The sequence below is a fragment of the Phlebotomus argentipes genome, unplaced genomic scaffold (genome assembly GCF_947086385.1).
Source record: "Phlebotomus argentipes unplaced genomic scaffold, Phlebotomus argentipes genome assembly contig_17, whole genome shotgun sequence".
NCBI lineage: Eukaryota > Metazoa > Arthropoda > Insecta > Diptera > Psychodidae > Phlebotomus > Phlebotomus argentipes.
The window spans coordinates 441,660-452,913 of record NW_026776166.1 but is presented as its reverse complement, the minus strand read 5'-3'; the positions used below and the strand labels follow the sequence as shown (position 1 = coordinate 452,913).

The following is an 11,254-nucleotide window of genomic DNA, read 5'->3' as shown; positions in this document are numbered from 1 at the left end:
ACACAGGGTGGCTGGAAATGGTGCTTTCGTGTTACAATAAATAATAATGCATGCATTTGAGTGGTAAAGAGAGAAAGCTAAAAACTTTGGCGACATAATCTGCCCAAAACAACAATTTTTTCTCCTTCAAAGACTCTACCTCGTTAGTTTTGGCCATAACAATTAACGTGCAGGGTAATTGTACACATGTGATTTTGATTAGTGGGTTTCTCTGTGCGTCTTTTTGTCTCAATCCCATGTGAAGAAATTGTGCTGTGATTCTCGGTTTCACGTGTCTTTTTTGCTCCTGCCTCGAGTGGCAATTTCGGGCTGTTGTGGGTCACTTTATCTGGCCAAGAGCACTTGAGTGTCTCAGTGTCGGCCAGTCAGTCGTCTGAGGTGGATTCGCGCGCGCAAGATGACTCGCGTGACCAAAGTGAGTGACTCCAGATTCCTCTCGGGCATCACAGAGATCCCATCCCTGGTCATTGGGAAGCATGAGTTCGTCTTCGAGGCGGATCTGAGCGAAAAGGCGCGCAGGACGGCGGAAAAGGAGCTGCGAGAGACGCCAGAGAGGAAGGAGGAGTCGCTGGCGGAGCTGAGACGCTTGCTGACGCAGGAGAAGGATCTCACGTGGCCAGACAACGATTTCTGGCTGGTGAAGTTCCTCAGGAAGTGCAAATTCTACCCAGAAAGCGCCTTCGAATTGGTGAGGCGAACTTTATCTCTCTATCTCTCTGGCAAACTTTTACCGCAAATTTGCGTTTTGTGGGCCATTGAGAAATAGCTGTAATTGCAAGAGCCGTGCAATTATTCATAGCGATGGAATTTAACACGGAGCGTTCAGCACTTTAAGAAGTATATTATGATTAGCCCTTTGGATTTGCTCGGGTCAAAAGGCCCGGGAACATTTCGGTGTGTTTTGCTTTCGAGTCATGATGGCGCAAAACCACTTTCACTAAATCATCGCAAGTGCTCACAAAAAATTACACCTCTATTAAGACACCGAAAATGACTGGAATAAGCAGAGGAAATGTAATATCATGGTTATGGTAATATTTCAATTGCTCTCGTGTCGAACAAATGTGGCAAAAAGGTATTTTTCAACAAAAAAAATGAATCCACAACGCAATTTCTCAACTGAAGTGTTGAAGGCAAATTGTCTCGTGTGTAAAAAATTAACAATGTTATCAATTTATGGATTGTAAGTTAAATATTTAACAATTAAAAGGTTATCTTAAATGAAACCTCTTTGATAAGCAACAATACAAAGGAGATGATTAGGAAATCACTATCATAAGTGATTTATTAGTTTAGTCAGGGTGAAGGAGAAACTTTGAAATTAATGTCGAAAAAAGAAAGAAAAATATCAATTTTTTAAATTGATAAATCGACTTTTGAGCCACATACATTTTTAATTTATTTTTAAACGTTGGGTTGAGTTTTTTTGTTGGCTGAAACTCATTTTTTATTTGCTTAATGTTGATATTATACAAATAATATATATAGCTTAACTATTAAATAAAAACAAGTTACATAATGGCAGATTTTGCTGAGAGCAAAAAGCACATTAAATGCAAATTCTCTGTGCTTCTGTGCTTTTTTATTCATTGAAAATCCTCTGCACGTGAGCAAATAATTTTTAATTGGGTTGAAATACGTAAGAGTTAGAGCAATGAATAAATTCACAACTTAATCTTCGAATAATTTTAGCAGAATTGATTAAACTTCTCGAGGAATATTTCCAGAAATTGATTGTATTCTCGAAGAATACTTTAAATAGGAAAAAACAGCATTATATATTCGCTGGCGAAGGCGGAGCAACATTGTGGGCGGGGCTAAATTTTTCTTGAGTGATAAGCAAATGACGAGCACGTGTTTTTTTCTTCCAGATCAAGAGATACTACAGCATCAAGGCGAAGCATCCTGAGTACTTCTTCGGTCTCGATGTCAATTACTACTTGGACATTGCAAACTTGAAGATGCTGCAGCTGATTCCGCGGCGGGATCACAAGGGCAGGCGCGTGATCATTGTGCGCATCGTGAAGGAGTTCAATCCGGAGATCTATTCCGTGGAGCGTCTCTTCAGGGCGGTGGCCGTGATGATGGAAGTGGCGAGCAGCGAGCCAGACACTCAAGTCAACGGCGTCGTGGGCGTTCTGGACCTCAAGGAGCTCTCGCTGAGCCACCTGAGACCCCTCACGCCATCGTTCATCCGCTTCGGGATGCAGTGGTGCCAGAACTGTATTCCTCTGCGCCTCAAGGCGCTGCACGTGGTTAACGAGACGCCCATCATCGATGCCACGTACGCGATTATTAAGAACTTTCTGGTGGACAAGTTGCGCAATCGAGTGTACTTCCATGGGAAGGATTATGAGATGATGCATGAATATTTGGCGCCGAATTGTCTGCTGAAGTCTTACGGTGGCACAGTTGAGCTCATCGACATCCCGAAGGCCGAAGACGTCCTGGCAAACTTCACAGACTTCGCCTTGCAGTGTGAGAAGGAGTTGGACATGATCAACTCTTTTGGCTACAGAAAGGTCGCGGAAAATACGCAGCTTTGATGCGCTGGGAAGCGTTTTCGCGACATTTTCCACTGCACAATATTACACATATAAGAGCAATTGCACCAATTCTGCATGGTTGGACATTTTCGCAAATAAATATTACTCTAGTGATGTTGGGAGAAGATTTATTGTCACCGAATAAATTGATGGTGTGTATTTCTGGTGTTAATGGTGAGCGAAACATAAATTGAAGTGGTGAAAAAAGGGACTATTTGACCATGGTTTACACGAAATTCATTCTCTGCACTCATCTTGTGCGTGAATTAATATTACATGCAACAAAGTGGAATCTACATTTTTCGGCAAACACAGCAATTTCGCAGGTATTTCACAAATTCCACCCACATTTGTGAATCACAGCGTCTTTTGCTGTGTAATAGCTTAATATTCACCCACGATGTAAATCAACAAGTTCTTCAAGACAGTTTAAAATCACATTCATGTCACTTTCTTTGGTGTTCTCAAATTAATTTCTTCTACCCTCGGTGAAAAAGTCACTTGTGTGCAGAGAAAATTTCCCAGGCCAGAAGTTTGAGAAGGCATTGTTTTGTAAAAATCACTCATTCGTAGGCAAATGCGAAAAGAGGTTGGAAAATGAGTGGCCACCAAATAATTTATGGTAGTATATCATGAAGGCAGAGAAAAAAAAATCACGAGTGAAACTTATGAAAACAGTCAAGAGCAGCATTTTACCACTCCCTCCGCCGTGCTTTCCGCACATATTTCCCTCCAGAGCGCGAGAGAAGCCGTGGAAGTCCACCAGACTTTACATATTTTTGTTAAATTGGGAGAAAAATAATTGCTAAATAGCGTGCATGATACTTTTTCAACAGTTGCCGGACATTTTTCCCTCTGTGCTTTTTGATCGAAGGGTGGCTTTTTGCTCATGTGTGTGTGTGTGTGAGTGCAAATCGAAGGCCTGGAAAAGTCGCGCACAAGGAAACGCGCGATGTGGAGAAATTGTGTGTGAGAAAGAGAGTGTCTCAATTGGAAAACTAAAAGCCCTGTGTGGATGAAAAATGCAAAATCACGACGAAATATGCAAAATATTCTAATGGCACTTTTAGCACCATTATCGCTATTTCAGCAAAAACGACAAAAACTCAGCCATAAAGTCTGGCCTCTCCACGTGCCTGCTGTGTGGATCCCCTAAATTCACTGAGGATGGTTTGAAAATATTTCATAAGGAATTTCTAATTAGTAATTTTCCCTCTTGCGGAAAAATCCCCAATGTGGCGGTGGAGGAGTGTGGCGGGAAAATCCTTCTGAATTTTTCACATTCTCATCGCCTCTCATTATTATGCCGAGAAGACACACAAATGAAAGTGAAATCTCCACCCCGAACATTCAAGTGATTTTCGACCAACGACCAACAGTGGACTGAATTAATGAGAATTGCTCCTCTATTTGGATAACTGGCGGGCATTTTGTGTCGAACAAGCGTGCCTAGGAGATGCTCATTAGTGCGCCCAGCATTTTCAGTTCTGATTTCGAAGGACAAAAAACGTAATTAATTCTACGAATATGGATTCATTAAATGTGGAAAATTCGCTCTGCAACTGTTGCACTCCCGAAAGAGGGTTTAAATGTGGGAACAGAGCAAAATATGGGTCCCAATTTTATGTTGTGCTCGAGAATTTGCTACAAAAAGCACTTACATGCTTTTATCCTCTCACGCCACTTTCTGATACAGATTAATAAGAAGGTGATTAAGAGTGGTGAAAAAATGGAATTTTTGTGCTTGATTTTGAGCTGGAAGCGAAGGAAAAGTGATCAAAAATGTGCCTATAAAGGATCTGAATGGAGACGTTATTGAATTTGTGTGTTCAATGTTGAGCACGCTTTCGCCACCGAGCAGTATTTCAGCTGAAAATGCATTCTTCAGCAAATTGCGTTCGCTGGGAAGAGCAAGAATTTCCAATAGAAATCACAGCAGTGGGGACGCCTGGTGTCGTCGAAAGCTCCCGGTGAGGCGCAAGCATCGTAACACGCCATATAAATCATTGATAAATTTATAACACTGGCGAGAAGCATGGGTGATGATGGAGAATGAAATAAATTTGAGCAGACACGAGAGAAAATATGGGTGATGTGAAAATTTCCGCGTCTCTAAAGTTAGTGTTTTGAAGGCATATTTGGCTGGCATTTTTTTCTCGGGCATAATTCTCCGAAGGGTGACTGTCCAGGTGTGTGTTTGTGGCATTACCCGCAATTATGAGGTGGTTTTTCGCTCTTTTTGTCGTCTCCGCCAATCCCCACCGCGGCCTCAGGCCTTTCCCTGCCGAAACTATATGTTTACCTTCCCTCTTGAAATCATAAATAATAGAATAGTGGCGAACACAATGTAACAAGTTGTGAAAGTTTTTCCATGCTCCGCACTTCGGACAGCCTTTACCCATTTCACAGGAGGGATCACTGGTGCCGTAGAGCCCCCCAAACCTCAGGCAGGATTTTCGAATATTTTCATAATTGTTGCTACCATTTTACCTGGGCACAAGTTTTCCACATGCTTTTTCCACTGTTGAATAATTACCCCACAAAATTGCTCCTCTGAGCATCACGAACACATCCGCAAAGTATCTTTCGCACAATATTACTCACATTAAACACTTTTGGGTGGAAAGTGCGGATATTACAGTCATTCAAGTGATTAAAAGGAGGCCATTTTCATGGTCAATTCGTGTCTGCTCGGAAAATTGGCCTAATTTCATTTAGCAAATAACATTTAATGTAAGAATCTACAAAAGCGTCTCATTGAGTGTAAATGTCTCCAAGCTTTTGTGGAGTTTTCCTTGTACTTTGCATTCTTGTGACTATTTAAATTGCCATAAAAGATAACAATTATTTCCTAATGAAGGCCAGAAGACGGAAAAGGAGACGTTCACGAAGTTCTGCCCACTCGAATGCTCCGCCCAATTGAATGGATAAAGAGAAGCAACTCTTCAACATCTATTTCAATAATGAATGCACAAAATAATAGCCGCTAGAATGCAGAATACAAAAAAAAATATCTTCATTAAAATGAATGATAATCAATATTGCAGTTCCGAAGCACCGTGAATGAGGTAAATAAAGTCACAGGCTTAATTGGATCGAAAGGCCATTTCAATTCCAGTTGCATTAATTCAAATTTGCTGAGTCGTTTTTGTGTGATGTCCTTTGTCCGGGGCACATCCTTTCCTTCCACATTCTCCCTATGCAGACGTATGAATTTACAATCAACGGTCACATATTCCCTTTGATGCTTCTCTCAATGAATCTCCACCCACAGCGGAGTGCGTGCTTGCATCCTTCCGAGGCTCCCCTTCGCTCCAAGGGTGGGGAAGTTGCGCACGTGCTGGCCGCCGTGCGGCGCCACATATCCATTACGTCAGTCCAACGTCCCCTCTTATGTATTTATGGGGTGGTTTTCACTCGAATCACACGGTGGAGCATGATTTTTTGGGGGGCACAAGTTCAGTAGCCGAAGATATTTCTGTGGGGCCGGTTCGTGTTTCTGTGGAGTCTGCAAAAATTTGATGTTGTACTCTTACCCTAATACATAAAGAATTACATATAGTACACTCAATATTACCAACAGTTACTCCCCTATACTTTCCATTAGCCTAAATTGTGTGTGTGCTTCGTGTAATGTACATAATTAGGGAAATACTAGTGGAATGGCAATCATGGAGAAGTGAAGAGAAAATCTCATTGAATCTCTATTGTGTAGAATATAGTTTTTTAGGATAATTGTGCGGTTTGCGAAAGTGGCACAATCTCTCCAAGTTTCTGTGCTTGTGGGTGGTGTGCAATTCCTTGCCCAGATTTTCGCCGGAGGATCTCCAGTGATTTCGTGCAGAGAAAGTATTAAGAGGAATTTGTGCGACGAGGAATCACATTCGCGGCTCTTCTTTTCCCATAACGAAAAAGACGTTAAAAAATAATACCTTCAAAACTCTTCGTGCGGTTTTCTTGGAGAGCGCGTTGGAAAAATTAGCTTCACTGTTGAGTGAAATTTTTTCTTGGTATTTTGCCTGTGTGCTTTTTTTTTAGCATGAAAAAGAAAACTTTCACCATTTCTCATGTTAATGTGAAATAATCGATAAAATATTCTGTTTTATTTGTGCCAACGAGTGTTAATAAATTTTTCTTCTGTACACCTTTTTTTTCGCCCTCTGTTGGGACTGATTAACTGTGGCGAGTTTTCATTGGAATTGCTAAAACAACAGCAAAAAAAAGAAGTGTGATCCTCTCTTGGGGAAATGCTGTGCGCAATTTAATCACATTTTCCTGCTGGTTAGCCGAAAAATGAAAGCTCATTAAATGATGGGAGAGGCGGCGGATCTTCATCGCAAGAAGTGCTCCTCTTTTGCCATGCAAATTTCATGAAACTTGAAAAAGGTTTTGGCAATAAATTTTATATGGAGTGAAGCTACAATATGTGCTCTGCCTTTTGAGGAGTCAAAAGAAAAAAAAAAGATGCGAAAGAGACGCGCTCTCTAAGTTGAGGAAGAAGTGAAAACAAGAACAAGAAATCATCTTTTCTGGCACTCCGTCATCCGATAAGAGTGCGGAATTTTTGCCAATTGGATTAGGATTTGTGTCACTGTAAATATAATTTAATCCCTCAAGTTCTTCCAAAAGTCCAGAACAAAGAGGAGGAAGTGAAAAAAAACAGAGGCTTCAAACTTCCACATGAAGAATTAGAAATTCATGGAAATGTCCCGGAACACCTTTTTTCCTGGCTGGAGAGCCTTAACTGCACCCTGATGACCTATTTTCGCATTTTCTCCTCCTCGACTTGGGAGTTCACGCGATGCTCGCTGGCTTTTCTCCACACAAACACACACTCAGTAACACACAAAAGTGCGTTTCAAGACCTTTCGTACAATTTAATCTTTCCACATCATTTACCATCGCCCTGACTTTCCGCAATCTCTTAACTTTTACCATCTTCCGCAATAATTATCAATGCGGCATCCGTTTCGTCGCCGAAAAAAAATTCGAGGGGCGCGGAACTCAGTTCCGGAAGTTTGATCGCACCAGAGAAAAGGGGAGAAGCTTTTGGCGCTCACAGTTCAATTATTTCATCGTTCATGGCAATAAATTCATTGAAGCGAATTTGCTCTTCCTTATCGAATTTCCAAGTCGTTTCGCAGCGAATTCACTAACTTTTGACGAGTTTCTGAGAGGCGATATTGAAGCATTTGTTGCTTGTGCTCTTTGAATGGACAAATACTGTGCTTTGGGAATATTATTATTGAATTTCAAAAATCTCTTGAGAAACTTCTCTTCGTCAAATTTGGATAGTACAACTTGAGGGAGAAAAAGACACAACATTAATTTAGGTGGAAAACCTCTGAAATTCTTCTTCTCTTCTGAAGTTGATTGACTGCACAGCTTTTTTCACTTTGATTTCGTGTGGAAAAGTTTTTCCTTACATTCCGATCAATCAACATTAAAAAGAATTTTTGTAATTGAATTGCGCGCATTTCACTCGTCGGAAAGCTAAAGTTGAATTCCCGTGCAAAAGTAAAAAAAAAAAAAAACACCTTGAATGCCTTGAATGTATCTACTAAGTTTAATCTTGATTCACGTGCAGGAAATAATGGAACTTTGCTGCTTTTTTATTTGATGAAAAGAGAAAACATACTGACAGCAAATAGAGAAAAAGCTCGAGTAAATATACTTGCAAAATGAATACGATTTAGTGCATTTTATAACTCTGAAAGTTGGTGTTAAATTGGTCTGGGGAAAACATAGTGATGCTTTCTTTAGCGTCTCAATGCTCGCCAGTGTGCAGTAAAGTTTCACACCCTCTTTTACTGGATACTTAAAAAGTAATTTTTCACACTCCTTCGCAACGCATTTTTCATTACTTTCATTGAGAGTGTTAAATTCTTTTGTCGGCATGCTGAAGCTTTTATTGGGTGCTGAAAGGATAATCACGAAATTTGCACTTTATCACTTTGAGATTCTTGTGCCCTTCGAGCTAATGCACTTCCATGTCAAAGACGCTGTCAAGAAAAATGACAACACCTTCAGCTTTGACGACAATAGAGAATCTTCCCGTCTATTAAATTCCCATATAAAGTTCTTTTCAATACACGAGCGCCAGTATTGAAGTTTCACAAAGACATTTTTCATGTCACTCAATATATCGTGAGATGGAGCAGGCGAAATCCCATCGCTGCAGCTCGCAAGAAGAGAAATGACACTTTTCGCGGCCGTACAATTTCCTCCTGAAGCAAAAACAGCAACACAATGGGAGAAATATGAGGGTAAATGTGGGAATAACAATAATGTGGAGGACACGAGAAGGGCTTTCTCGCTATCATTGTTCCGGTTGCTTTCCACGAAGCCACAGGCCAACTCTCTCGAAGGGCAAACTTCCACTTTGCATTGGAAGTGCTTCGTCACTCATTCGCGGCGGATTTGGCCGAAAAAAAGAGCGCCCAGTGAACAAGGTCTAATATTATGAATTATTATTCACTCAATGGATTTTATCGCCACCTTTTCTTGGTGGGAAGCCGCGCGAAGAGACCACCTTCAGTGTGGGCCCACTCCTAATGCCCTCACAACACTCCATTCTTCTCCCTAAATATGCCTGATTGATAAAAGTCACAATGTTGTGAAAGGGGCGAATTTTGGATGTGGGGAAAAAGAGAAAAATTGACTCAACTTCTGGGGATCATTGCGAGTCCTGGTTGAAAAGAACATGTTTTTCTCATATTTTCCATTCTCAACTCGTGTTTGCAGAATGATTCAAAATCGAAGAATTTTTATGATTTCAGGAAGTGCTTGTGCTTTTGTGACTTTTCATGACTTTTAAACTTTAAAATGTTTGTTTTTCAAACCGTGAAGTAGACTATATAATAATATATTAAGTTCTACATTCAGTTGACTGGGAATGCTCGCTTTTCGACGAAAATCTCTCAAGAATAATAAATCACATTTGTTTTGAACGTCTTCAAGTGTAAAACATGGAATTTAAACTTAAAATACCATTCAAATTCAAATTTTCTAGCAAAAGTGGAAAATGTCTTTGTTTGACGAGTTTCTTTATCAACACAGTCTTAGACTTTTCACTCAATAACGTCAAATGCAATTTACTGTTGGATTACAAAATGAACTAAGAAAGATCAAAAATTCAACCACTCAAGCTCACTACATTCTTAATCCCAGCGCTTTTTGAGCTTTTCCTGTGCGCAACTACTTGAAATGGCCTCAGAGGACAATTGGCAAAAAAAAAGTTAATGTCCGGATAAAAATTTAATGAAAGTGAGCAAATGGGGATGTAATTAAAAATGCAGACTGAATAAGCGAAAAATGCTCTCATGCCAATTTACGTAATACTACAATTGCCAAAATCAAATTTACCGACACATTTGTTATTAATGAGACGTGCAAATTGCCAGTATTGATTTTCCACGCTTCGCCTCTCCCGCCGTTTCGTGCTACATTTTTAAAATGGAGCAAAATGTTTTTCAAATTATAAATAAGAAATGTGCCCAGCATGAAATGTGGAAAAATGCAGAGGTGTCATGAAAAGTGCAATGAAATTCTCTCTCTCTCTCTCTCTCTCTTTCTCGCTCTCCAGTGCGACAGGTGAATGCAAATGTGGGCTGGAAATTGATCTCGGCACTAATGCGATGTTGTGTCCTGTAATTATGCTCTGAATCTCAAACACTTGTGCGGCGTGAAATTGTGGACAAAAGTGGCGCCGAAGATGCCGCGCAGAGTGAGAGCTTGATTGGGAAACTCTTGTGATCGCGATGCAGGATCACTTGCCCGACGAGCCAGGACAAAGTTGGTGAAGGTGGCAGTTTTGCGTGGAACTTGTGGATGTTTGTGATTCTCATGTGTGTCGTCCCGAAGGCAAAATGACAGATGCAATTACACCAAATGAAGGCACAGGTGAGAAATGGTATCAATATACTCAACATTGAAGTGTGTGTGTGTGTGGCAAGAAAATCATTTTCCCGTTTTGCACTGAGACACGAAATTCAATCTTTCTCTGGAGGGGAAGAATGGAATTCCACTGTGGAAATCACAGAGAAGCACAACTTTCTGAATAATTCAATTGAGCTTTGGAATGAGCGAAAAGAATACCTTTGCTTTTCTCCTATTTACCCTCATTCCCCACCCTTTTCCGCCTCACCCACAGCGCGGATTCTGCGATGGGGCTGCTCACCTTTTTTTTATTTTTCACTCACCCACACTATCTCTCCACGAGCGGAAATGCAATTCCCCTGTCGCTGGGTTTAGTGGATTCCATTGTGAGATTTTTCCGAAGGGGAGTGAGAGAAAATGGATCGCGCCACTCTATGATGATTTTCAGCATCAATTCTTCGCGGGGACTTTCGTCGTCCTGCATTCAGAGAAATCGAATCTTGTTGGCTCAAGTGGGAGACACGATTAAACTTTCGAGACTTTTCTCAGATTTGTCGAATTAAATGATAACAGAGAGACACTGATTTCTTCAAGATTAAAATTGTCTTGAGGTTATTTAAAGCTCATGCGGCTAAATGTGTAAAGTTGGAAACTTTCTGATTTGACAATGAAAATTGCCATGAAAATGCGCCAAAGTCCTAAAATGAGTGTCTAAGCGCTATTTCACACAGTTTTTGGCAATATTCAAGTCCCAGGCATAAAGATAAGCAATGCATTTTATTTCATCTGCAGCCAAGTATGCAGCGAATAATCCCGCCTTTCTTCTGTGT

At 40.6% G+C, this 11,254-nt stretch overlaps 1 protein-coding gene across 1 annotated transcript; it reads left to right on the top strand.

The window, feature by feature from the left end:
- The first annotated feature begins 129 nt into the window (after window positions 1-129).
- Window positions 130-2,692, top strand: LOC132256819 (alpha-tocopherol transfer protein-like). Its single transcript, XM_059753383.1, has 2 exons — window positions 130-688; window positions 1,872-2,692. Exons 1-2 carry the CDS (start codon window positions 398-400, stop codon window positions 2,544-2,546), a joined length of 966 nt encoding a protein of 321 aa, XP_059609366.1. The 5' UTR covers window positions 130-397; the 3' UTR covers window positions 2,547-2,692.
- Window positions 2,693-11,254: the final 8,562 nt, after the last annotated feature.

Coding starts and splice junctions, on each gene's coding strand:
- LOC132256819 (XM_059753383.1), top strand. CDS start 398: ATGACTCGCGTGACCAAAGTGAGTGACTCCAGATTCCTCTCGGGCATC. Junction 689..1,871: donor CAGAAAGCGCCTTCGAATTG/GTGAGGCGAACT, acceptor TTTTTCTTCCAG/ATCAAGAGATACTACAGCAT.